Source organism: Akebia trifoliata, chromosome 16 (assembly GCF_017979445.1).
Source record: "Akebia trifoliata isolate Shusen 1 chromosome 16, ASM1797944v1, whole genome shotgun sequence".
In the NCBI taxonomy this organism is placed as follows: Eukaryota; Viridiplantae; Streptophyta; class Magnoliopsida; order Ranunculales; family Lardizabalaceae; genus Akebia; species Akebia trifoliata.
Window position 1 is genome coordinate 25744444 of NC_141390.1, and position 26752 is coordinate 25771195.

The window sequence follows — 26752 nt, forward strand, 5'->3', positions numbered from 1 at the left end:
GAGAAATGAGAATTGGGGAGAGTTTGAAGAGGAAGAAGATATAAAGCTCTTCCTATTTGATACAAGCTTAAGCATAATTTTTTTAGTTTTTTTTTATGTTATTATTGTGAGCTTTTTATCGAGAGCTTCAAGGGGTGAGACATAGACTTTAAGATCCAATCTTCGTACAATTATGAAATCACAAAGCTCATTCACGTGAACAAGAACCTATCCGCTGGTCGTCAAGCCTAAAGTAATGACTTACGAGTTCAAGAATGAAACTAGTGTTCTTAAACTAGGGTTAACCTTCAAACCCCATTTTTTTAGTATTAATAATTTTATTTTATGAATAAATATGGATAAAAATGGTCTTTGGTTGTATTGGGTTATCTATTTTATATGGGTTGTGTATTAAACATGGTAGAGCTATGCTTATTGATTGTAGAGGAAACAATGATTCATCCCCGAGTGATTCTAACTTTCCAATCAGCTCCGATCGAAAAATCATACCAAGGGATCAATTCGTTACACACCACTCATTACCAATTGCACTCCACCACTTAAAAATTCCCTCTCTCACTCCCTTTCCATGAATACAGTAAAGAAAGGAAAGGTTGCACCCCCCCTCTTTTTATCCTTCAAATATTCCTACAAAAATAATTGCCTAATTAGGTTCCTAAAGGGAGCTAGACATGTTTCCATTAAAGTAAATCATATAAACTCAATTAACTAATCAATAAACAATTAATCTTAAAACAAAGAGAACACAAGCAAAACCAAGAAGATGAACCAGAGATTATCTTAATGAAGTTCAACCTGTAATTTAAAAAAAAACATTTATTATTATTATTTAAAAAGAAAAAAAATTAAAGTGCAACCAATCACTAAGTTGTGTGCAACTAGTCGATCCATAATACTAAATTCCGGCCTTGGTTATTTCAAATACCATAGATCCTTGAAAATCATTTGGTTGAAGAGCTCGAAATGAGATTTTATTTTAAAGAGAGAAAAAAAACAAGGTTTTTTTTAATAGAGGTTGATAAAGGGCATTTAAGTCATTTTTAGTAGTCTTCTAGAGTAGATCAAAGTCAAGGTGCATACCATCACTTGGGAAACACAGGGGGTTTAACCTAAATATTCACCAAATGTGGAAGGGCATGTTTAAATCGTATTTTTTTTATTTGGTCCAAAGGCCTTCACAAGGACCTAAAAGTAAATATTGAAAATCATCAAAAGCTGCTCCGTCACCTAATCTATCTCTCACCGTCACAAAACCTTACATACAAACCTACTTTCTCTCTCTCTCTCTCTCCCTCTCTGCTCTGGTACATCTGGTACAGCCCATACGCCATTTTTATACCTCAAGAGACTCTTTCCCTCCCTCTATTTTTCATCACAAACCCTGTAAGTAAGGTTCTTTATTCTATCTCTCAACTCTTCTTAGTGTGTTGGTTGTTTTTTCTAGGTTTCGTTGTTGTTTGCAGTTGAATATGTCACACAGCAATGATATCTGCAATTTTTAATGAATATTTCGAATGTGGAAAAGTTTAGTTTAGTTTATTTATTTTTTGCATCTGGGTTTCGGATTTAGTTAGATAAACTGTTTTATTTTACTCCTCTTTTTTTTTTTTCTTGGGTTTGGTATGTGGTTGCAGTGGAACTACAACTATTATAGTAAATGATGCTATGTTGTGGTCAAATTTTATATGTTTTTATTTTGATTCTTTTTGGTTTGTGAGATTCTTAGATGTTCTGTTGTTCCCAGGGGACACATCTGATGTTGTGGCGCGCACATAACTGTAGATGCTTTTCTGCGAGATATGAGTAAACAGCATCTACGGTTATGTGTGCTCCACCACGTCAGATGTGCCCCCTCCCCTGGTGTCGCGCCAGCATTAATGGTGGCATATTTAGTGGGTTTTGTGCTGTTGAATTTGATGTAGTTAGGACGGTGGATTTTAGAGAAATTTGATTTTCTTTTTTTTACGAGTAAAAAATATAAATTTATTAAGAGGGAACAAAGAGGCAATTAGGACTTGAGAATGATCAATTGATCAATTAATGTTTTACTTCATTTTTTTTAAATATATTTTTGTGATGCATTTAAAAATACAAACATGGAAGACCTATTCATGAGTTCCGACTTCATGGTGTCCTACAATGAAGTCTAATGTGAAACAATACACCAAATGGGAAAAAAAAACAACCACCCTACAACCCAAGGATGCTGCTGTTGCATCCCTAGCAATCCAACCACTCTTAACACAGAAGTCTTCTCATTCATCATGGAATGCTACTGACTACAACGTAATCAAATAATTTATCCCTCAAATTGTGGGTGGAGCTTAGACCAGATGAACATATTAGCTTAACAGTTGGAATGATGTTCTGTGTGTTCTCTTTAATGCCCTTCAGTTGTACCAAATAGTCCAGTCAAGGGATTTTAGAGTGGCTAACATGGCTTTACTGGCGAAGTGGATTTGGAGATTTCGTGTGATGACCACTAGCCTGTGAAGGCGGGTGATTAGAGAAAAATATGGGGAGAAAAGAATGGTTGGGAGAGTGAGGAGGTAAAGTCATATTTCGGGTGTAGGGAAAGGAATCATGGAAGTTGGAACGGAGTTTAGGAAAAGGATAAGAATCAGGGTTGGTAAAGGGGACAAGATTAGGTTCTGGGAAGATTGGTGGCAATGTTGTTAAATGGCATATGCGACCAACACATCCATATACGATTTTGCACATCGCATATGCAGTGGTTTATGCTGCAAGAAAAAAAAATGAAGAAAAATATGCCGTCACACACAAGAATATGTCATCGCATGTTGTAGTATACCATCCCACACAAAAATATGCCATCGCATATTGCCAAATAGTATATTTTTGGGGTATGCGATTTGCGCTCTAAAAATAGCATATGCAACCGCATTTGACAACACTGACAGGACAACTCCCCTTTTTCAATTTCCCTGGCTATATAATATTTATGGGAAAAATGGTTTGTCTTGTGCTGCTGTATCGAGCCTCGAGGGAGATGTGCCTGTGTGGGATTTGGGTTTTAGGAGGAACTTTAATGATTGGGAGGTCCCGGAGTTTGTTCAACTTACAGAGCGGCTTGATCTCACTAACAAGAACGCCATGGCAGAGGATGGGAGGGAATGGAATTTCACCAAAAGCAACACCTTCTCTGTAAGATATTTTGCTTTAGCATTGATGATACCTTCTAACCTTGCTATTCTTGTTCACTACCCTTCTGCTTTTATCTGTTGCTCGTTGGTTCCTTCAACAGTGCGCTTCCTTGTTTGGTTAGCTACTCTTGATAGACTCCCTACTTTAGATCTTCTTAGTCTCAGAGGCTTTATGACCCCAAATTGTTGCTTCCTTTGTCTTTCTAATACTGAATCAATGGATCACATTCTTCTACATTGTGATCTATTGGCCTCCATTTGGTCACACTTCCTTGTCCTTTTTGATGTTCACTGGGTGTTCCTGAATTTGGTGAAGGCTCTTTCAAAGAGTTGGGACCTGAACTTGTTTTATGGAATAGAGAATCCTTAGGACAATTTTCCCCTCTGAAGTCTCTTGGGGGCTGTGGCTAGAAAGGAATAGAAGAATCTTCAAAGATGCAACCTACTCAAGATGATATTCTGTTGGAGGTTCTTGGCCTTCTTTTCCACTGGTGTAAACTTTGTATGGAATTCAGGGGGTTATTCTTTGAGGATTTTGTTTTTCCATTGGAGGTTCTTGGCCTTCTTTTGCTGTTTTTTTTTTCCTTTCGGTTGGTCACCTCAACCGATGATTGTACATTCCTGTTATTTTCTTCTTGAATAAATTTATGCTAATGAAAAAGGGCAATATTGACTGAGGAAGAATCCAAATATTGCTTTTTATATTTAATTGTGCATAAGCTTCTGTCCACTGTGACATTTAAGATCTATCCGTTGGTGCCACATGGACAGATACGTTGTGCATATTTGTGCTGTAAACAACTTCCAAATTGTGCAACACATTCAAAAACTTCAAGCATTTAAGTCCAAAATTCAGGAAGTAAGCACTAGGCAGACCACATTTCAGGCCCAGAAATGCTTAAAATAAGTTTTGAATGGCCGCATAGATTGGCCAAATGTAAGCTTCTTTTTGTATGGCTGCACAAACCGACCAAATGGAAGCTTATTCTTGTTCAGACACGAGTACTGGACAAGCCTTGTCCTGAAGATATTTTTTCGATGCACCGTCCAAATATAGGGGTGTGCTTTCCTTTCTTTTTAAATCTGATGACACCTCTACGTGGTGATACTTTGAGGAAAACATAGTCGCCAATTGTGAAATTTAGTGGTCTCCTCCGTTGATCGGTATAACTCTTCCATGTTTACCCACTAGAGTTCGCCATTATTGGAAGGTGATATTTTTAGAAAAATTGATGGCTAGTTGTTAATTAAGAAACTAAGAAGGTTTTTGGTAGGAGGGAATTTTAAGAAGTTTTTCAAAAATTTAAGTTAGAGAAAAAGGGAGGGGGGTCGTCCCTCGCAACTAGGAAGTGTGGGTTGCCACCTCACCCATTTATCTAGTATTAAAATAATTCAAAATTTAAACTTGGGAGCCTTAATGCCAAGTGACACAATTCCATTTGCTCAAAATCCTAGGTTGGTTTTTAATTGTTATCTTAACGTTTCATTTGTCAAATCACCATTGGTTAGTTCATTGGACCTTAGGATTTATGTTTGAAAGAGTGCCAAATGTCTCATTGACAGATGGTTAAGATTTAAAGATAGAAAAAGGCTAAGATGATGGGCTGGGATTTTGTAGGAGCTAACTAATTAATCAATCATGGTTTTGCCATGTGTCCCATGGTCTCTTAAATCATGGGATGAAGCTCATGAAAAGCGGAGCACATTGGGAACCCTTGGAGTCTATCAATACCAGGTTTTTTGAGGAAAAAAAAAAATCCACACACTCTCCGTTATCTTCTTCTCTAAACTCTCTAGCTCTCTAAGACCTCTCCATTAAAGTTCTTTTTTGAGTTTCAAGAACTCCATCGAATCTACATCATTGGTCTTCACCTAAAGAGGGAAAAGTGTTCGTTGGATTTAGGTGATCAACATTGTTAGAACTCGATCTATTTCGGTGATAAAGGTAGATGCTCCTTACTGTTTTAAATAATTATTAGTATGATAATAAGCATGCAATGAATAAAATGTTATGATCATGTTTGGCATTATTGAAAAATATGAATGTAACTATGTGAGATTTGGAGGGCTGCAGTCCTTGGGTGAAAAACCCAAAAGCCCCCGGGGAAGAGACCTTGCTTGGGATGTGGTGGATTTATATAGATTTGTTGTAAATTGGTTGTCTTAATTTTATGTGATGTTGCATGTTATTTGCTTTGGATGATTCATCATGATATTAATTTTTGTTTAAAATGATATAAGTAGGGTCAACCTACCCAAGCTTTCGCTTCTGTTAAGTTTATCTTCCAGATCGTGCAAATATTGTGGTGAAGATGGATGATTGATTTTGTTTTAACATTTTTTTTATTTGTGAAATTGGATGTATCTGGATAGTGGGGTGAACCATATTTGAATTAAAGTATGATGTTGACGTTGTTTTAATGTTAGTTTCGTTAGACTAAATAATTCTTTGATTAAGTTGAATTAATTGTAACATTGTTGTGAGGTGGGTCATTTTTTTATGTGCTGTTAGGACCTAAATCAGTGAGGGTCCCAATTTTTTAAAATTCATCTTTTGCTCAAGTATCTTGAAAATTTATGGTTGTGAATGAACTCATTGATGCACCTACCACAAAAATTTGAAGCTAAAATTCTTTCAGGAACTAAATTGTTAACGATTCAACAATGATGAAACTTTGTGTTCGAGCCTCATAAAACTCAACTTTTCTATAAAACTGATGCCTGATGAATTTTTTATTGAAACATGAGGAATTCACTTTCCTTAAAAAAAAACTCCCATGATTTTAAAAAATTGCAAGTGTTTTTTGGTTGAATTTATAAAACCATGTGTCAAAATGGTTTGCTGAAAAATTGTGTTAGATACCCAAAGTTTGACTAGAACTTTTGAGGACTTTGTGGTAAGATTTGGATTTTGACCAAAACTAATGAAATAAAATAGACTTCTTAAGCTTTCCAAGTTGGTATGGTGGGTCCATAAACTCCACCATATGTGACCTGTGGAATACTTACAATCCAGAAGATAGGCAAATGTGAATATTTTCTGGTAAGTTTCTCTTTAGTCTTTGAAAGATGTGTTCCAAGGGTTTGAGTTCGGTCAAGGAAATCTAGTTTTCTATAAATGGGGGGATCTAAATCAATTTTCACACCTTGGAGTTTGGGTTCTGGGCAGGCTGATCATGGAAAGTGGGTTGGGTCTAGGTATTGGATTTTGGGGCGTGACAAATCTCAGCAATGAAAAATATTCTTGACAATCTATTATAAAGGGATTGCCTGGCCTGAGAGGTTGGACAAAAGCAATTTTTTTGTTGGGTTGCTTATGGGCTGGACAAACCATAACCAGAACATTCTATTGAAGGATCTCTCCCCTAGGAGAAACATTTTTTCCTTTTGGGTTCTATAGACCTTGCTGGAATGCCCTTAACCCTGTGGGAAAGAGGCTAAAAGTACCTACTCAGCTAACCTTTGTGGATATCCTTGCTCCCTTTTCTTTAGAAAGGGCCCCAAATAAAGGGAATCTTGTCCCTAATTTCCTTAAACTAAGGACAAGAAGCTCTCAAGTGAGCGGTACTCAGTCGAAAATCCATTGACTCAGTGGGGAAAAAAACCCTACTAATGGGGGAACCTCTGCTCAATCTCCGTGACTGGAGTAAGGACTAATAAAACTAGAAACTTAAAAAAGAGAAGAATGCTTTCTCAAGAGAGTGCACAAATAAGCTAGCTTAACGTCTTACACACTTGCAGTTGCACACTCTACTTCTTCCCCTCTCTTAAATCTTGTTGTACAGTGGGCACAATGTAAGCCCTTGGTTTTGAAGGGAGATAATTGGGGTTTGGTTTACCATTTTCCCTAGGAATCGTAGTATATTATAACATATCGTACAATAACAAGAATACATGATTATGCAAGATGATACGCTATGGTGTATACTTCTCTGTGTCATGCTGATCACACCAAAATGTGAGCTATTTGTATGAGGCACAATATGAGACTTAAACTATGGGAATAACTGGTTAGCACTTCTTCACCTTTTGTACACATCTCAGGAATCGAGTAATGAAGTGGACTTTGTTTTATTGTCAGTTTTTCTTTTCAATGCCATGGATTGAATATTGCCTTTATGATCAGATATTCTTCAAATTGATATATCTTTTACAATATTAGCTAGATATCCTTTGGAGGAATATTTTTTGGTTTTTGAGGAGGAAAACTGTCTCTTTCCTTTTTGTTAGTAACGCCAATTACCATTCAATAAAAAAAAAAAAAAAACCCTGTGTTAGTTGTTTATCTTTGAAATAGAAACTTCATAGATTAGCTCAGACCTTAACAATCACGTGACTTTTCCATTTATGTTACATACATTTGCCTTTATATGCTTTTATTAATTAGTTTTTGTTCATCGGTATTGTTCAGTGGGACATATTATGGCTGCATCTGGGGAGACTTTTGATGAACTTGACATGTCTAGTTTGCCTGGAAACGTGCCTTCTCAACAAAAACGAGGACGTGATGATGATTCAGGAGTGGGAGGTGGTGAAAAGAGGTGGCCTGGATGGCCTGGGGAAAGTGTCTTTCGATTGTTGGTTCCTGCACAAAAGGTTGGTGGAATCATTGGCCGCAAAGGAGAGTTCATTAAAAAAATGTGTGAGGAGACGAGGGCTCGCATAAAGATTCTTGATGGTCCTCCAGGCACACAAGAAAGAGTTGTAAGTTGTTTCTAGTAGATTTATATGTTTCCTAAAGGGACTTTTACTTATAACTACAAGTCCTGGTTTGGTGTGGATATCTTTTAGCTAGTTTTGTCAAGTATAGAACTTTTGATCTCTTCAAGTGTTTAGCAACTTACCATGAATTGGTCATTTAATGAAAGACATATCCCAACTATTTGGCGTGACTTCATGAATTTGTATCAATCGTTCCACCTATAACTAGGGCCAGATTTTATGTTAGGGTGTATGTTTAGCAATTTCAAGTTTTTTAAGGTTATGGTAAACGATGCTAATATCCTACTACTTTTACAAGATCAGAAAAAGATAGCATTTTGATTTAGTGATACCATCTTCAGCTGGTATGTATAGTGAAAGCGGATATGAACAATAATTAAAGAGAATATGAACACACTTTCATGTGTCTGACCACTAATCTTTTGGACAAATCTTTGATGATGATGATCTTTGGTTGGTGTTTTAAGTTCTATGATGGATTTAAAAGTAGGTCTCCTCTATCATATTTTTAAAAATCTCCATAGTGATAACATGACTTGGTTACATTGAGACCTTCAATCTACTTTTGTTATGGGTAAGAGCACCTTTGTATTAAATGACTTAGATAGCAAAATGGAACCCAAGTGACAAAAAGTCCTGCAAAGGCTAAGGTTCTACCTAAAATGTTCCACCAGATTGCCAGAGGCATAGACAAAAGGACACTACCTCAGAAAGCGAAGACACTAGATCTCCAACCACCAACAGCTTCCGATACACTTCTAGGCATAACCCAACACATACCCAAAAGCAGAAAGAATGTACTCCACTCCCCCTAATTAGGTTGCAATGGAGTGTTTTGTGTGAAATCTCTCCATTACTTTTGCATCTCATACAATGGTCAAGAATGTTTTTCTTATGAGAGATAACATGGTCTGCTTTCAAAGTGCATTCCAGGCTGCTTGCTTGTTGTTTATAATACACACAAATTTGAACATTTTTTTTTTGTGATGAATTCAAATTTGAACATTTTCAACCATCACGAATCTTCAATCAAACTGGCCCAGGAGCGAAATGAATTCTGTGGAATTTAACTCCATTCACCATCTGTTGGGGTTTGTGGAAGGAACGGAATAGGCGTATTTTCGAAGGAGAAGTACTCGACCGTCTCTTAATCATCTCCATCTTCTCCTTCTTATTTTTATGGGGGGAAATTATTCAAGGTTTTTAGGGGTATTTGCTTTGAGGATTTTGTTGTTAGATGGGATCGTGTTTGTAATCTGTCCATAGTTTAGTTCTCTCCCTCTTTTTCTGTTTTCTTTTCTCTCGGGAGTTCATCTCGATCTCCTTGTACTTGTTTTTCCTCTTTTCTTCAATAAATTTTTGCCTATTAAAAAAATAAAGCCCATTGCATTGTCATTTGATGGCTCATGGAGTGGTGCTGCTTCATCTGTGTGATGGGAGGTCATGTTCTCGCATCCATCTCATTTCTTTCTTAAAGTCCACTCCATACAAGCCTTTTGCATAATCCATTTAAACCACGTAGCCCCACCCTATCTCTTTCTTAAATACTCTATTTGCCTCCTCAGGGGAGGCAACCCAAACATGAAGAAACTATTTGGCAACTTTTCACCCCCACCTCCTTTTGTGGTTTCCGTATCCTATTAACTTGGGTCATAATGAGGGTAAGATTTCCTGTAGTCTTGTCAAACTTTGTGACTACTGACTAGTCAAGCATTTATTTTTTGATGGGTGACTAGAAAAGTGTTCAAAAAATTTGCATTGCTGTAGACAACATAAATGTTAGGGATAATGTACATTCTAGTCTTACTACCCAAAATCATACACCACCCCCAAGAATCTAATGGTATTTTTGTAGCTGCTTCCTTAAAAGATTTCTTGTGAATCACAACACTTTTGATTCATAATGCTTTCTCCAAGGAGCTACTATCACCTTCAAAAAGTTGATATAGTGCGATTTTTTTCTGCCAGCACTGACGACACTATCAATGTCTCTTTTGACCACTATGTCTTGTTGGCATTTTTTTTATTATTTCTTTCCTAGTTTGTTAGCAATCTCCTTACCTGATTTTTAGCATATTAGTGACACCTTCAACATCTTTTTGGTGTTGTTTTCTATCATTGAGAGTAGTGCAAGTGCAGGCATTTTTTGAACAATCGCTATCTTCTTGGGATGTGCACACAATCACAGTTGGTTAAGTTGGGGGAGATGGAGAAGAAGAGAAAAGAGGGAAAAATGAAAACACTTTTACATGATTTTTCATGGTAGGGATGAACTCGGACCTAGTCATGGTCAAGCAAAATTACCTAATCTTGTCCACTAGTCATGGTTGGATGAAATCCTGACCACAAAGCCCTAGCTTTTACCGATTCTTATCTGATGGGCTGAAATCTTGACTCCACCATGGCCAGACAAAAAAAACTTAACTTTGTCCACATACGTTATGGTCGGAGTGAAATCTTGACCTTGTGATGGTCAAGTGGAAAAAGCTCTAACCTTGTCTATTTGTTATGGCCGAGATGATACCTCTCACATAGTCGACAAATCCTTGACCTCATGATGCGTGGGCATTTCTAGACTATTGGTAGTGCCTTGGAATTTGCGATTGTTTGAAGTAATGAATTTGGGTCATTTGGGATAGATGAGGACAATAGGAAAAGAAAGATATAAGAGACATGGCACTTTACATGGTTCCCAATAGGGAAACCATTGACTACGTTCATGTTCCTTTGGACCATTCATTACCTTGGTTTGTGGGGTGTGGTGAGTTTTTTAATAACGGTCATAAAACCTAAATTACTACCTAAATCAAGAGATTCTGACTGATTCAAATTGAATTCCATCTGACCTTAGTAGGTAAGATTTTTGAAAATCTTCTTTGGCTAATGTGCAAAGTTTCACCCAGAAATAATGAATGAACCTCTAATAGACATCAAATTAACACTCAAAAACACATTTGTGCAAAATAAAAGGAAATTAAACAAATAAAAAATGTAAAAGAGAAGAAAATATCCCTAAGAAATATTTAAATCCAAATACAATGCCTTCCATCAAAATAACCAACCTTAATCTGTGCAGGTTCTATCTGGGAACCTAGGGCAGCAAATCAATTAGCAAAGTGATTCCAAATTAGAAGAACCAAAGATCAGATTGCTGGGATCAGCATTGAGCATTACACATGCTGAAAAGTTGATCTGTCTAAGCTCTCAGATATACCTTGGACACTCATCCGTACAAGGAAGCTCTGCATTCACTCTGGTAACCTCAGAACTTGGTTGATTGATCTCTTTCAACACATGTTTAAACTACTTAAAAACCGCCGCCTCTGTAATAAATCAGTATTGGTGTGAAATTACATTTCTACCCTAAACACCAACTGACTTCTCAAGTCTGTCCAACATATCCTTTTACCAAGAACATTAGGAAATACTATGGAAAGTGACCATCTTCACTGAACAAAAACATTTATCCGTTAGAACTCAAAGTCAACATCTCTTCACATCTAATATATCCCAATAACATGAATAAGGTGCATCTCGATGCTTTAACAATTAAAATATGTAGATAAGGTTTGGATTATTGTATTCTCTTTATTCTGAGGGATGCTAGTAATTTATCCGCTATTTTGGTTGAGAGGTATAAATAGATTTTTTTATGGGGATTTCTTTAGCATAATCATTTTGGATTATTCTGCTTCTTGTAAATACAATTTTCTTTTCTGTGACACCCAAACTAGAATTATGACTATTAATGCATTCAAATTCGAAGATTTGGGTAATGTTGCAAAAAGATGCTTCCCATTGGACTTTGACCATTCTGTTTTCTGCTTTTTCAAAGGTACTGATTTCAGCGAAGGAAGAGCCCGATGCTTCTCTTCCTCCTGCGATAGATGGTCTGCTAAGGGTTCATAAACGCACTGTTGATGGTTTGGATGGCGATCCTTCCAATGCTCCACCGAGTTCTGGTGGTACGGTTTCATCACGGCTACTAGTGGCTGCTACACAATCTGGAAGCTTAATTGGAAAGCAGGGAGCCACTATAAAATCAATTCAAGAAGCATCAAATTGTATAATTCGAGTTCTTGGAGCAGGTGTTTCTTCAAAGCTTTTTAATTTTGTTCAGAATTTTTTTGATTCTTGCTTCTTGAACTAAAATTATAATATCTATCAACTTCAGTTTGTTTCTTCCTTAGCTTGCGCTTTAATATTAATCTTGCTTTATATCACTGCTTTGAACTGTTGGATTTTCAAGATAACAATCTGATGTTGGTGGCAATACATCTTTTATCACTTTTCACAATACTTTGTAGATGGGTAGATTATAGGCTAATATATAGGCCTCCCCCAAAGATCTTGTACACATGATGGTTGATTGCTAGGCCCACAACTATCTGGAAGCAAACAAGATGAACACTAAGATAACTCATCTGGTCAAACCGACTAGTCGAGAAAGATGATCATATTCTTTGCAAATTGGAGATGTGAGATTCTCGGCCTTCCAAGACCAACCACAAAACTTGAAAAGACCCCATAATCCATCGCTCTCGCCATCAACTTCCCCAACTACTCTGCCACAATGTCGAAAAGGAGAGGGGAAAAGGTATCACTTCTACATGAAAGAAAAAAATGGAAAATAAAATGCAGAAGTACATCAAACCATCAGAAGCATACAAGCTCAACACTACACAATTTCCTGACACATAAGCTGTCATTTGCAAGAAATTCCTCGAAAAAGATCTTCTCAAAGTCATCAAAGGCTTTGCACTGAAGGAAGATCCGAGAAATGGTAATGATGAGCTCATGTGTAGGATACACCTTCCCCTTGAATACCTTGCTGTTAAGCTTCTCCCAAATGCCAACATGAATGCAAAAAAGAACTAGCGATCACGAGATCCTTTTTACTAGAAATAAAAATCTAGAACTACCAACTTTGGAAGGGGAATAAAATTGACCTTGTGAAAGATCTAACTCACGTGGAAGAGAGAAGTGAAGTGGGACCATATGTCTTTGCCAAAAGAGCAATGGAGATGATTAATTGATTCTTCACTTGTTAAGCATAGGGAACAATGATCTACAACAATAAAATCCCTAGCAATAATGTGATCAACATTCGATGTCTCATCTAAAACATTCGATCAAATGAAAAATGTTGCCTTGGATGGAACTTAGGACCTCAGATAGTTGAAGCAGAAAGATCAGATGTTGACATTTGAGCCAGAGATTGAAAGAATAATTTGATAGATTTGTGACCTGACGATTATCCTTTAGAGGAGGGATGGAATATCTTGATAGGGGATAATAAGACTAGGGATGTACCCCATCTCCTAACCATTGAAGTTTCTATTGAATTTGAAGTCCCTAGAAACTTCTCCCCGACGCCAAACCATGAATTATGGATTGGAAGGTTCTTTAAAGAACAGGTATATGATTTGAAATTTTTTCTTTGAGCGGAGAGTGCCACTCTGACGATTCTCCAGAACTGAATCCTATTTCCTTCCCTAATCTACATGCTATCCTTTTATGGAACTCCAGAAGCATTTTAGTACACCTTTTCAACTACCCAATCCATTTGATGACCCCACTTCACTTTCCTCGCTAGACTACTTGCATCATATTTTTCTTGGATGGCTGTCATCTAGAGACCATTACGATCACCACCAAACCTCCACAGCCATTTGCCAAGTAATGGTGAATTCATGATCTTTAGCATTTGGAAAACCAAACCTTATTTATGATCTTCCAATTCAAGAAGTGAAATTTGTGACTTCCATCCTAGTCAATCCACTAAAAAATTGCTAGGCGGTTTATCCAATTGAGATTTCACACTCGTCGGAATATAAAATAAGGGTGAAAAAGTATAAAGGAATGCTAAACAAGGGTATTTTTGATAAGCGTCACTTGCCTACCTATAGATAAATACCTCCACTTTGACGTACCTAAATGTTTCCACTTTTTCAATGACTAGATCTCGAATATGTACTCGTATGCATCACTCCAAGTGGCAATACAAGAGAGACTGTTAAAAAATATCCTACTTCGCAACCCATTGCCATTACCAACTTATAAAGTTTGGTTGGGGACCCCACTCCAAAAACCCTACTCTGAGCATGCTCTTTGAGGGAGCGTGTAAAGAACAAGCCGAGCACAAGCCAAGTGCCTACGGGTGAGCACGTGCCTTGCATGAGTTGAGTGTTGCCTAGTACGACAAGCAAGCGTGCCCATGAAGCATCATAATGTGTCCCATATGAGCTTGTGCTGTGTAAGTTGCCATCAATATATTAATAAAAGTTGCTTTAGGGAATTTGCCCCACCATCTGTTCCTTTGTGTAATTGTGTGTTCCCTGCTTGCACGGGTGGGTTTTCTTTAGGCTTACTTGCAAGTCGTTAACTATAATTGCCACCCACTTTAGCATCTCAACGAGCACGACCGTGACACTATGCCATTGTTACATAGAGTAGGGCAGTTTTTATTTAATTTCAATATTTTTTATGATTTTGGCGGCAATCTGCCTGTGGATTTGATGTGTTGCATTGGAGAATTGAATTTGCTTATCCTTTACTGTTATATGAGAGAATCTGTATGATTCAGTTTTCATCCTTGGCACATTTCAAGATGTATATTTGAAAAATCATGTACTCGATTCCAAATAGATTGGTTAAGTTTCTAATGATGATAACGAAAAGATGTGGTTTAAAATTCTTACACGTTATATTTTTGTCGTCTTTTTATTTTTTCATGGACTTTATTTAACTCTATGTCATGAAACTTGGGAATGAAGGGCAGAGTGGGAATGAAAATCCCATGGCTTCTTGGCCAAAAGCCATTTGGAGTTCTATTTACATATGTGAGCAATCTTATTGATAGTATATCCGTCTCTTATGGTTCTCAATTTCAGCTAAATTACTTTTTCCCCCCAAGGGTCCATTGAAGCAATGACAATTCTACTGAGTCTTATCTAGGTTACTATATAGTTGCTACTATAACCCCATATAATAGTATGGAAGAAATCCATCTGTTAATTTCCCCCCCCCTCAATCTTGTTTTGATATGTTGCAGAAGATCTACCAGTTCTTGCTCTGCAAGATGACAGAGTTGTTGAAATACAAGGGGAGTCCTCAGGTGTGCACAAAGCGGTTGAACTAATCGCATCTCATCTGAGAAAATTTTTGGTCGACCGGAGTGTACTTGGATTGTTTGAAATGAATGTAAGTCTTCTTTTTTCATGTATATTGTGGACACAGGTCTACATCACACCTCCATTAATCCCCAAGTTTTATGTACGAAGCACATTTCAGTGAAATGAAACCGTTAGAATTTTTTTCTGCAGATGCAAATGCCACAGTCCCAAATGGAGCATAATATGCCACCACCACACCAGTCCTGGGGTCCTCCTCCGCAAAGTTTTCCACCAAATGCCGGTGGTGCCCCTGGTTTTGGGCCTAATAATCAATATATGATGCCTCCACGCCAACATGATAATTATTATCCTCCACCTGACCTTCCTCCCATGGACAAGCAGCCTCACCATGGTGTATCTTTATACGGAAGAGATGCATCCATTGGGGTTCATTCTTCTGCCAACGCACAGCCGCCGCAACCAATCATTACGCAGGTCTCTCTCTCTCTCTCGTGTAGGACTGCCAATGGATTGGATCAGATGTGAAATCCGATCCATTCCTATCAGATCACTTCAGGTCTGGATCAATAATTTAGATTCCAGTAGGTATCCGATCTGTTAAGGTTTTGATCTGATATCTTATTGGATCGGATTTGGATTGACCATCTCCCGATCTGATAAAATGTTAGAAATTATATTATAGTAGAGTTTGCAGGTGCCTACGGCATGGGCATCATCTTTGGGGTTAAAAGGGGTGAAAGAGGCTTCCCTCAGCTATTGCTTGGGGGGTGTGGAATGAAAGAAATAACAGGGTGTTCAATAACAAAATGAGAAGCTCTCACGGTAGATTCTTGGAGATTATGGGCTTATTGTTTCTGTGGTCTAAACAGAATATAGATTTTACGGGAGTTACTTTCGATGACTTTCTTTTTAGATGGAATGCTTTATGTAATCATTGACTTCTTAGCTTTTTTTCTTTTGTAGCTCTTTGCGAGGCCTCCTCGGCCTCCTTGTATCTTTCCCTTTCATTAATTTATTTTACTTATAAAAAAAAAAAAGGGTTATTATTGAAAAAGGGAGTAAAAGAGGAAAGATAGTAAAATTGGAGGGATATTATTGAAAGGAGAGAGGGGGGGAGTGGGGGGGGGGGGGGGGGGGGAGTGGAAAGACAATAAAGTTGAGGGGGTGAAGAGTGGGGTAGTGTGGATCACATCCACTGTAGTTTGAGTGGATGGGGAGGAGAGGAAAGACAATAAAGTTAAGGGGGGTGAAGAGAAAAGGCAATAAAGTGGGGTAGTGTGGACCATGGTTTTGAAACTCGATTTCGCGTCTCGTCTCGTCGAGGCCTGATACCGAATCGTCTCGGACGAGTTTTAAAACCATGGTGTGGACCCCATCCACTGTAGCTTGAGTGGATGTTTAAACCCTACAAAACTGTAGCTGGGTAGGGTTTACTGTCGTGTTTTATTATATATAGATATTTGTTTAAATATATTAAGTTTATTTTCTTCCATTTTGTGCATAAAATCAGGTTTGGACCGATGCGGACCTGATCTGATTGTTATTGGATTATCTTAAAATTGAGATCTGATAAAACCCTATCCATTAAGAGCCCAATCCGATGTTTATCAATCCTGATCTGATCCATTGCCAGCCCTACTCTCGTGCTCATACACACATGCACACTCAAACATCACACATTATTAGGTGGTGTTGCTGAAAGGATCTTGAGACCCACTATACATAGTGGGCCATGCCTTCTTTCACCAGCGAGTCCAGAATTAACTCCAGCAAAAGCTTACTGCTTTGATGTTTTCTCATTTAATTCCAGAAATAAACAGAATGTTGATGATTTCTCTTCAATTATATGAACTAAATTTGTCTTTCAAGCTAATTAAGTTTTAAGGTGGACTTTGCTGTCTGCAGGTCACCCAACATATGCAAGTTCCGCTCTCCTATGCTGATGCAGTAATTGGAACAGCTGGTGCAAATATCAGTTATATTAGGCGTGCCAGTGGGGCAACCATTACGATACAGGAAACGAGGGGCGTGCCTGGAGAAATGACTGTTGAGATCAATGGAACCGCTTCGCAAGTCCAAGCCGCTCAGCAATTGACACAGGCATACTTCCTTCCCTTGAAATCCTTTCTTAATTAATTAATTAAAAAAAAAAAAAAAAACTAACAGTTTTGAATTGTATGATCTGACTGCATTCAATGTCATTATTTTTTTCATATCCAATAAGCTGATGATTGTTTTCTGTAATCCTTATCTCTGTATTATTCTTCCATCTCCATGTTTCAGTTAACTAAAGAGAGCTGCTATTGTCACGCCAACTTTTATTTATTACACCCCAATTTCTTAAATTATTTATCACACCCTAATTAAAGATTAAAACACACCATTTAAACATTAGTACATTACAAAAGCTTGGTTCAAGTTATTACCTCAACATTACATAGCATTTGAACACATTCAAACGACTTCAACAGTAGTTTACAATTAGGATTAGGGTCATATAAAAGTTGGAGTTTCTATTTGCACCCCAACTTTTACTTATTCTGTCATTGACCTTTAAAAAAAAAATTGGGGTGTAATAAGTAAAAGTTGGGGTGCCAATAGCAGCTATCTAACTAATTGATGTAAATGCTTACTTGATCTTTTCCGTTCGTTTTTGTTGGGTTGCACCTGTTTTCAGTTAATATATTACCTTTTTAAAAAGATAAAAAATAAAAAATTGTCGCAGTTTGTTCTTCTTGTCTTCTTTTAGATGTCATGCAGAATAAATATATGTATTTTTGCGCTGCCTGCTGATGCTGCTGCTGCATTTTCCACCATTCAACTAGTCACTTCTTTGTCATCTTCTAATGGCCCATTTTCTTTGTAGCAGAATTTCATGGCTGAAGCTGCTACAGCTGCAGCACAGAACACAGCGAGTGGGCCCACTGACAATTCGTACCCAACTCACGGTTCCATATATTCATCCCCTCCGTCCAACACTGGACATGCAGCAGGCCAACCTGGAGGAGGCTACGGTTCAGGCTATGGGACCAACTATGGCACCAACTACGGGTATTAGGCCCAGATGAAGTACCTGACTAATTGGTCATCAAGATAGCGGTAAGTTTATGGCGGCTCACCTGGTAAGAGACCAGATTAATTTTATGGAGGCAGTTGTGATGATGTACCAAGATGTTGGGTTTCAGTTGTTTGCAAGTACAACTAGAAAAGCTGTTAAAACTTAGGTTTCATCTGTCAAGTCTACTAAACTTTTCCAGTGTTCCTTAATCTACTTTTCTCTGTAGCTGTTCTATCCCCTTATTGTGTGGGTTTTTGTGACAATTAGTAACATTTAGTCTCAAATATTTGTAACAATTGGTCTTAAATTTCGGAACTTTGTGCAATATCTTCTCTCTTTTCCTTAATGTAGGTCCCCTGCATTTGGCCCTCAAGAGGTAATATATGACTTCTCAGCTATTCTTGAAATTTCGCTGTAATGCATGCAATAGGTTTAAAATAACTTTTCAGGAGAAAACTCAGAGAAAGTCTCAATTGAAGCCTTTTGAGATAACTTGAAGTATTTTTGATACATTCGATGTTTTGGGGACAATGATCCATTCTCATCTTGGCCGAAATTGGAATGTTTTGAGCAAAATATTTTGAAACGATACAGAACTTAAAATCTCTTGACAATAACAAGGTCAAGTTTCATACCATTGACTCATCGGAGACGAGATGTCATTGATCCTTTGACTTAAGTTGTCAATGGGTACCAACTTAACCAGAATCGAACTGGAACAACAACTAAAAACCCGGATGCCCATAACTGCTTTATTTTGTCATTTAATTTATATTATAAATGTGCAATAAAAAAAAAATATATTATAAATGATTTAAGGTTATTCTTTATTTTAAAATTAATACATGTTCTATAAAGCTCATCAATGTCCATGTACATTATACATAGACTTAAAATGGACCATTTCTTCTTAAAAAATTATTACTTTGTAAAAAAGATAAGTTCTATTTTTGAAACAAATCGTTAACTTATATTTTTAGGAGAACAAATTATAATTAAGTTGGTAATTTTATAGATAATATATTGATTTGTTGAAAGGAATTTTATTTATTTATAATGATTTTATCCCCCCCTCTCATTTGATTCTTGAGAACCAGAACCAATGGGTATCCATGTTTCTTGGCATTTCTGGTTTCAGTTCCATTTATTTTAGGGTTGTGATAATCTGAACACTCCACGTGGCACACTCAATCGACTTTCATGACGTGACAAGCTCAAGAGCCATAGATCTATATGCCTTGGGATACACATTTTTATGGGGAAGTGCAGTTTTGCATTCTAAAGCATACAGATTTATAGTTCCCGAACTTGTCATGTCAGGAGAGTCAATTGAGTGTGCCACATGGGGTAGTTAGATTATCAATGATTCTTTATTTTTGAATCAGGACCAGTATCGACAAGAAACAGAACCATTATCTAAGTACCTTAGGAGCCAAACCGGACGACCCATTGACACCCCTAATTTTGACTAACATAACATTGAAGCAATTAAAATGACTTGGCATTTCCGAAAATCATGATACAGTATTGGATGTTAGCAACCTTCAAAATTTATCCTAGCAAAGCATGTGTTTTAAAAGTAATCTTAAAACTTTTTTTTAATAGTTGTAAAAAAGCAAGGATTTTAATGTTATTTTTGGAAACATTATAAAGTCATATTAAATTATCTAAGAAAAAGGACCAACTAGTTGTACATCACTTAGTATCGGTTGTACTCCATCACTTAAAAAATCCACTATCATGATTGCACTCCAAAACAAAAAAAAGTTGTACTAGTTTATTTCTTCATGAAAATCATTGAGGGATTGGGACCAAAGCTTTATAAACTCTAGATTCATTTTCCAAAACGTCATGATCTACAAAGTAGGGTAAAAATCTACAGAGCTCCTTTTAATGATAGGTTGGTGTAGAGAAAGTAAGAGAGAAAAATGCCAATTTTGTTCTACCCCAAATGGGAGAGAGTTACTTTCTCTTCTCTTCTTTTCTCTCCATTTATCTCAGTCCAAACAGATTGTAAAGAAAAGGGATGTAGAGATGATCAACCCCACAGTACAAAATTGTGCTCATTAGACAAAGCAAAGGGATCAGGAAGCCCAAGAACAAATTCTGCTCGATCTTTTAGAACTTTTAACTTGCACAATCCTTCTAATCGAAGCTGTACCTTCTTTAAACCTAGCAAAAACCATTTCTATCAACTTTCCTCCACACCTGTGATTCTTTGCTGCAGTAATTATATGAATGCATTTGGACCTGACCATCGTGCAACAAGGGTGAGACTAAATTCCATGCCTACTGAACAAAAGAGAGAGTAACAGCAAACAAACAACAGCTTTAATCCTATATAAAGATCCAGATACTAGTTAGATAATAACAACTCACAAAAACAACCCAAACATATAAATGGGTCATTGGTGCCAAGGGAAACGTTAAGTTAACGATCAAGTCTAAACAAGAAACGCCAAAAAAAAAAAAAAAAAAAAAAAAAAAAAAAACCAAAAAACTCGGCCATCAAGCTGCACAATTTTTGGGAGTAAAAAACTGAAGGACAAGAGTAACTACATTCGTGGTATAATTGTATTACTAATATGAAAATTTAACAAGACAACAGATAATGTCATTATGAGCTTGAAGCGAACCTCAATGTACTGAAAAAGAAAACTAACCTTGATTTCAGAAAAAAATAACTAAAAGAGAATCCCCCGACACATAAAACAAACGTGGTTTTGCTTCAAACATTAGAACTGGCACACCCCATTTTAGCTACTCATACACTAACTAAAAGGCCGACAACTAAACTCATATAGGTGCTGCACAAGTGGTTCTAAAATGCCCCGTCTGATTGCAACGGCTACAATGTACAACTCGCTTCACACGTCCATGGTCCTCAGCACGAACCCGTTTCTTTCTTGGTCGACCAGGTGGACGAAGTGACTTGGGTGGGTTTATGACAATATCACCAACTTGATTGTCTCCATTCTGGGTTCCCTCAGAAAACTCCTTCCAAAGGCTTTTATCCGGAACTGGATGTAAAGTCTTCGAGTATGTTTTACGATAGGTTGCAACGGTGAAACAACTCTCAGTAAACCGATGTACATTCTGCCGACAAGATAGTAGTGCTGCCACAGCATGTGCACACGGCAACCCGTAGAGCTGCCATCCACGACATAAACAGCAACGATTGCGGATGTCCACGATATTAGTCCCTTCATGAGAAATAACTTCGAATTCTGCTTCATTTGCGCGGAGCACCTGATAACTTCGTGCACGCTCTAGGGCATCCGAAACATGTCTCTCGGCAGTAGGCACAAGTATTGTGGTCCATTGCATACTCATTTCACGTCTTTCGTTGAACCAAGTCATTAGTTGCCGACGGATACATTCCATCATTTGAATTATTGGAAGACCAGAAGCTTCGAGTATCCAACTATTCAATGATTCAACTATATTAGCTGTTAAATGCCCAAATCGTGCTCCCTCAAAGTAAGCTGTAGCCCAGAGACGAGGTGGAATGCGTCGAATCCAATAGGCGGCTTCTTGCGAAATTTCTTCAATCTCTAGTACTTTGGCTTCAAATTCAATAACCGTGAGAACATGAGCAGCTTCCCAAAGCAAATTGACTAACATTGTGTTGTTAAACTCTTTCCGGAAGCTATCGCTGAGGTGACGCATGCAGAATCCATGAAATGCGGTTGGAAAATTTGCTTCCACTCCATCTACAATGCCCTTTTGTCTGTCTGACAGAATAGTGAGCCGTGGCATATTCTCGGTGTTAACCTCAAGCAAGTTGTGCAACTCGGATAGAAACCACATCCAATTTTCATCATTTTCCTCGTCGACGACACCAAATGCCATTGGAAATAGGGCACCATCTCCATCAAAACCCGTGGCAAAGAGTAAGGTTCCGAGGTATTTACTCTTCAAAAGAGTTCTATCAAGACCAAGAAGTGGCCGACATGCATTGACAAATCCAAAGATTGATGCTTGAAATGAGACAAAGAGACGTTGGAAGCAATCATCAATAGGATTCCCATAAACCGATGCAATACTTCCTGGGTTTGTCCGTTTAATCTGGTCACAGTATTGCGGAAGGAGGCGATACCCTTCTTCAAATGATCCACGAACAGAAGCCATGATCCGTTCCTTTCCTCGCCAAGCTTGCTTGTACGATAATGTGATCCCATGAACCCGGTGGATCTCTTCCAAGATCTCCTTCGGCTTGTAAAGCGGGTTTTCCCGAAGGTAATGTTCCACGGAGCTCGCAACCCATTGAACCGATGCTTGTTGATGACCAAGATGGGTGATCCCTCCACATGTATGGGCCTCGTTGATGGTCCTAATAGTGAAGGTTGGAACACCGGGAAGCTTTGCAGCATGAATGCGCCATGGGCACCCCTCACTTGCACACTTAGCGGTGAAACGGGTCCTGTCGGACTTCACTGTCTGTATTTCAAAGTGAAGAGCAATAGCCGCATCTCTCAATGCCCTCCGACAACTCTTGACATCAGGAAACTCTTGCCCCACAATGAGTTCATGGTCAGGAGTTGTAGAAAGGGCACGAGTTTGAATGACGTGTGTGTCCATCAGATGAGGCCGATGAACGACCATATCATGTGAAGATCCAACATCCATCTCCGGGTTCTCATCCTCAGCAAGCTCATGGTTCTCCACAACAGCTAAGTCGTGGTTATCGAGCAGACCCAACTCATGGCTTTGTGTAACAAGAGCCAATTCATGATCATGGTCGTTATCATCACCGTTGGGATCATGATTCTGACCTAACCCTAATTCTTTCTTGAGTTCATCATTATGGACATGGTTATGTCCTAAACCTAGTTCATGGTCATGGATCTGCCCCAAAGCTAGTTCATGGTCATGGGTATGTCCTAAACCGAGTCCTTGGTCGTGAGTCTGTCCGAGTGCAAGTTCATGGTCATGGGTATGTCCTAAACCCAGATCATGATCATGGGTCTGTCCCAAACCCAAGACATGATTCTGTTCGAGACCCAGGTTGTGATTATGCCCAAGTGCAAGATCGTGGTTTTGCCCGAGAATCAATTCGTGGTTAGCCATAAAAGAATAATTCACAGAAACAGCTGTTACACCCGTCAATCTCTTAAACAAACTCTAAATTTATAGCTGAAAATCCCGAGTTTCTACACGATATTGAAGTAAGCCTGGTTAGCAAAAAACAGAAGATGTAAATACAATTTTCTTTTACTCTCTTTAAAAAAAAAAACACAGCTAACAAAGTACAAGAATTCATGTAATTGGAAAATAAAAGAACACATTTACCAGAAAAAAAATAATAAAAATCCACTTTTTGGTTCTCCAACCCGGGAATCAGCAAGATCAATAAACCCGAAACCCTTCTGAATTTCCCAATTAGACATGAATTTCCAGTTCGTCCACTAAACCAACCTACAAATAATAGAAATAAATAAATAAATACATAGAATAAGAAATTTTGCACTAAACCCACGAAACAAAACTGAAATTGAAACAAAAAATAGAACCCCCTTCACATCCAAACATTCAAAAACCACAAATCCAGCCAAAAATTTAGAAAAAAAAAAAAAAGACAAAAGAAAACTAAGTCCAGCAACCACACTTCAATGTAAAAACTACAACTAGAGATCTCACCAAAGCTCTAGCAGAAAATCGAAGCTTTGGGTGACGAACATAAAAAAGCACAGATCTACGTACGAAAAATTCTGAAATGGGTTCGAAAAGATTTTGGAGAAGAGAAACAGAGTGCATGTTCTTCTGAAGTTAACGAAACTATGTTTGAAAGACGGTTTTTTTTTTTGGCGGGTAAAATGAGGGGAGATCTGGGAAGAGAGAAGGGTAGAGATTGGGAGATTGAGAATTGCAGGGGCAAAAGGGCAGAAAATTGGATGCGGGAGAAAACTAGGGCTTTGCCCAAAAAAAGGGCATTTAGGTCAAAATATCCCTGCCCTCCCTTCAAATTTATACAATTACTAACTTACCCTCTCCCCCTCTAATATACCCCTACCATTTTAAAACCTAATCAACTTTAACATGTATTAACCAAGTATTTCCACTAGTCTTACCATTCATGCATATTGTACACAGGATTGATTGGATCGATCGAAAATCGTTGATCATGAACTCCCACTCTATATTTATATCGTCCCATAAACTATTTGTACAAAATATTTATAAAACTCACCTAATACGAAATATCAATATTTCTGATAACTTAGTCTAAAAGTTATTGCTCTATACAAGTGTACGTATCAAAAGACGGTGGTGGAAAGGTCTTGTTAGTACAATTGGTGATACTCATGTACGAATTATATATCTTGACTAATTATTTCATAATTATGTGGTCATATTTTGAAAATTACCTATATTTAGATTGTATATTAATGATCAAATATTTTATAATTATTACTTATCGAATTCAATGTCAATCTTCGTTCTTAAGTACTAGATAATCTTGAATCAAACTAGGATAGTTTTCATGTAATTTAGTTTCATAGAGTCAAGGTTGAGGGCGACTGAGCCCCAAGTTTTAATTTCCTTCCAAAATATAGAACTCATTAAAATTAATTCAAATTGCTTTAATTTGTCTGATGGATTGGGTTTTGTTGACTCATGAAATACGACTCAAAAATTAACACACGATCCTGACCATGTAAGAATAATATTCTAAGTTTAGAATTTTAGGTGTGTCCTGGTTAATATATATCTTGAGAAAATTTTTCAATATTGTAAGATCGTCCGTTATTTCTTGTCAATGATTTTGTGTTATATGATATATTACTTTAATTATATGCAGGTTTATAAAGTTATAATAAATATATTTTGAAAAATATGTGTATATGAAAGATATAGGTAACATAAGGGGCAAAACTATTTGGAAAAAAACTAAAAAAAAGGGTACTTTTGTACCTATAATCAAATTATAACGGTTATTTTAGGGTATAATAGGTGGACACAAATGGATTTTCAATGAAAAGCAAGGGCATTTCTGAAATTTCCTATCTTTTATTAAATTGTTCAAAGTTGACACCCTCGTGTGACTCGAAGGTCCTATTCAATCCACAACTTCCCTTCATGTCTTAAAGACCATCACATAAGTTTCCGAATTTGCAATAAAAATTGACCATCCATAGAGCAAATCTGGACGGGACACCCAGGAAAGCATTGTTCCCCTTGCAGCAATAGTTTGAGCTTGGGAAATTTTCCACTCTTACACAAATTAATAGTTTAGTATCTCAATCAAAGATTTGACAAAGATTTGAAAAACTAATTAATCGACTAATTTAATTAATACGGTCGGTTCCAATTTCTTATCACCAAATCAGTTCTAGATCAACCATGTCCAGATTGGATAGGAGTCGAATCCTTATAATATGTGAGGAAATATATTTGATTATATTATATCTTTTATTTTAAATAAATGATGTAAATTGATTTGTTTCCTTATCATATAAGCTTATTCCAATAATTTGGGCTCAACTAAATGAATCCTATTTCTTTATTCCACTCTATCCAGAGCATGATTAGTTAGTCTCAATATCTTTTACGAATGAAACGAGAGATGAGATGCAATGGACAAGTCCGCTCCTTTTTTCCTATAATTCTTCTTCTTCCACTTCTTTCTAGTTTGGAGTCCAAGTAAAACCTTTTGTCGCGTCTAAAATAATTGAGAGATCTCGTCAAATCATCTCGATATGATTCATGAATGTCATGAGACAAAATTTCAATTGAAACCATGATCTAAATCCACATCTTCTTTAATCGAAAAATAATTGGATCTTGGAGATATTGAGTTCCAAATAAGAATTATATTTAAATTTGATTCGTCACCTATATATGTTGTAAATTAACAACAATCCGATCCATTGTACATCCATTCAAGAAAATGGTTTATTAAAAAAAAAAAAAAAAACCATTGTGATTCATCCTTCTAGATTATGAAAATCTTTGATAAGTTAATAAAACTCGAGTCAATTAGATTTTAATATATATAGTTTTTAATAATTTTAATATTTATGTTATCAAAATAGTAATATATTCGTGTAACTGAGCATCTTCTTATATAACCTTACTAGGTTAAGGGGGTAAAAGAAAAAAAACAAAGTTGGAAGAGTATTATTATATATAAAAAATTGAGATTAAAGGGATATTTTTCAAAGATTTTTTTAATTCTTTGGGAAGTAGTTTGTAATCTATCAAATTTACTTTCTTTCCTCTTTTTTTTTATATTCTTAGTGATGTTTTTTTTTATTGGTTGGTCATCTCGACCTTCCCTTGGTATTGTTTTTCTTCCCTTGAATTATTAAAAAAAAAAAAGAAAAAAAAAAGTGGATTAAAGGGTAAAAGATGATATATTATAAAGTTAGGCGAGGAAAAGAATAAATGAAATAAAGTGGGTACCAAGAAACTATAATTTGATGGAAGATGTATTATTAAAAAAATTGAGATTAATGAGGTAAAAAATGAAAAATAATAAAATGGACTAAAAGGATAAAAGAGAAAATATGATAAAATTAGAGGGGACAACCTCTTTTGAGTTAAGGGGGGTAAAAATGAAAAAAAAATAGAGTTTGACCGATATTATTAAAAAAAAAAAAGAGATTAAAGAGATAAAAAATGAAAAATAATAAAGTAGAATAAATGGGTAAAAGAGAAAATATAGTAAA

The 26752-nt window shown here is 36.9% G+C and overlaps 2 protein-coding genes across 2 annotated transcripts; one reads left to right on the forward strand and one right to left on the reverse strand.

Annotated features, from left to right (window-relative positions):
- The first annotated feature begins 1320 nt into the window (after positions 1-1320).
- LOC147383062 (flowering locus K homology domain-like) lies at positions 1321-18405 on the forward strand. Its single transcript, XM_086429054.1, has 7 exons — positions 1321-1383; positions 7566-7868; positions 11722-11974; positions 14941-15089; positions 15212-15496; positions 16928-17122; positions 17892-18405. The coding sequence occupies exons 2-7, from the start codon at positions 7587-7589 to the stop codon at positions 18078-18080; spliced, it is 1353 nt and encodes a 450-aa protein (XP_086285180.1). The 5' UTR covers positions 1321-1383; positions 7566-7586; the 3' UTR covers positions 18081-18405.
- A 2214-nt stretch (positions 18406-20619) lies between these two features.
- LOC147383063 (uncharacterized) lies at positions 20620-24003 on the reverse strand. The gene is made up of 3 exons (XM_086429053.1): positions 23721-24003; positions 23373-23498; positions 20620-23254 (listed from the first exon to the last, which is right to left on the reverse strand). The coding sequence occupies exon 3, from the start codon at positions 23148-23150 to the stop codon at positions 20877-20879; it is 2274 nt and encodes a 757-aa protein (XP_086285179.1). The 5' UTR covers positions 23151-23254; positions 23373-23498; positions 23721-24003; the 3' UTR covers positions 20620-20876.
- Between the last annotated feature and the right edge of the window lie 2749 nt (positions 24004-26752).

Excerpts from the sequence above, each read along its gene's own strand:
- LOC147383062 (XM_086429054.1), top strand. The coding sequence starts at position 7,587 with ATGGCTGCATCTGGGGAGACTTTTGATGAACTTGACATGTCTAGTTTG. Across the intron at positions 15,090-15,211 it reads TTGGATTGTTTGAAATGAAT|ATGCAAATGCCACAGTCCCA; the intron begins GTAAGTCTTCTT and ends TTTTTTCTGCAG. Across the intron at positions 17,123-17,891 it reads CCGCTCAGCAATTGACACAG|AATTTCATGGCTGAAGCTGC; the intron begins GCATACTTCCTT and ends TCTTTGTAGCAG.
- LOC147383063 (XM_086429053.1), bottom strand. The coding sequence starts at position 23,150 with ATGGCTAACCACGAATTGATTCTCGGGCAAAACCACGATCTTGCACTT.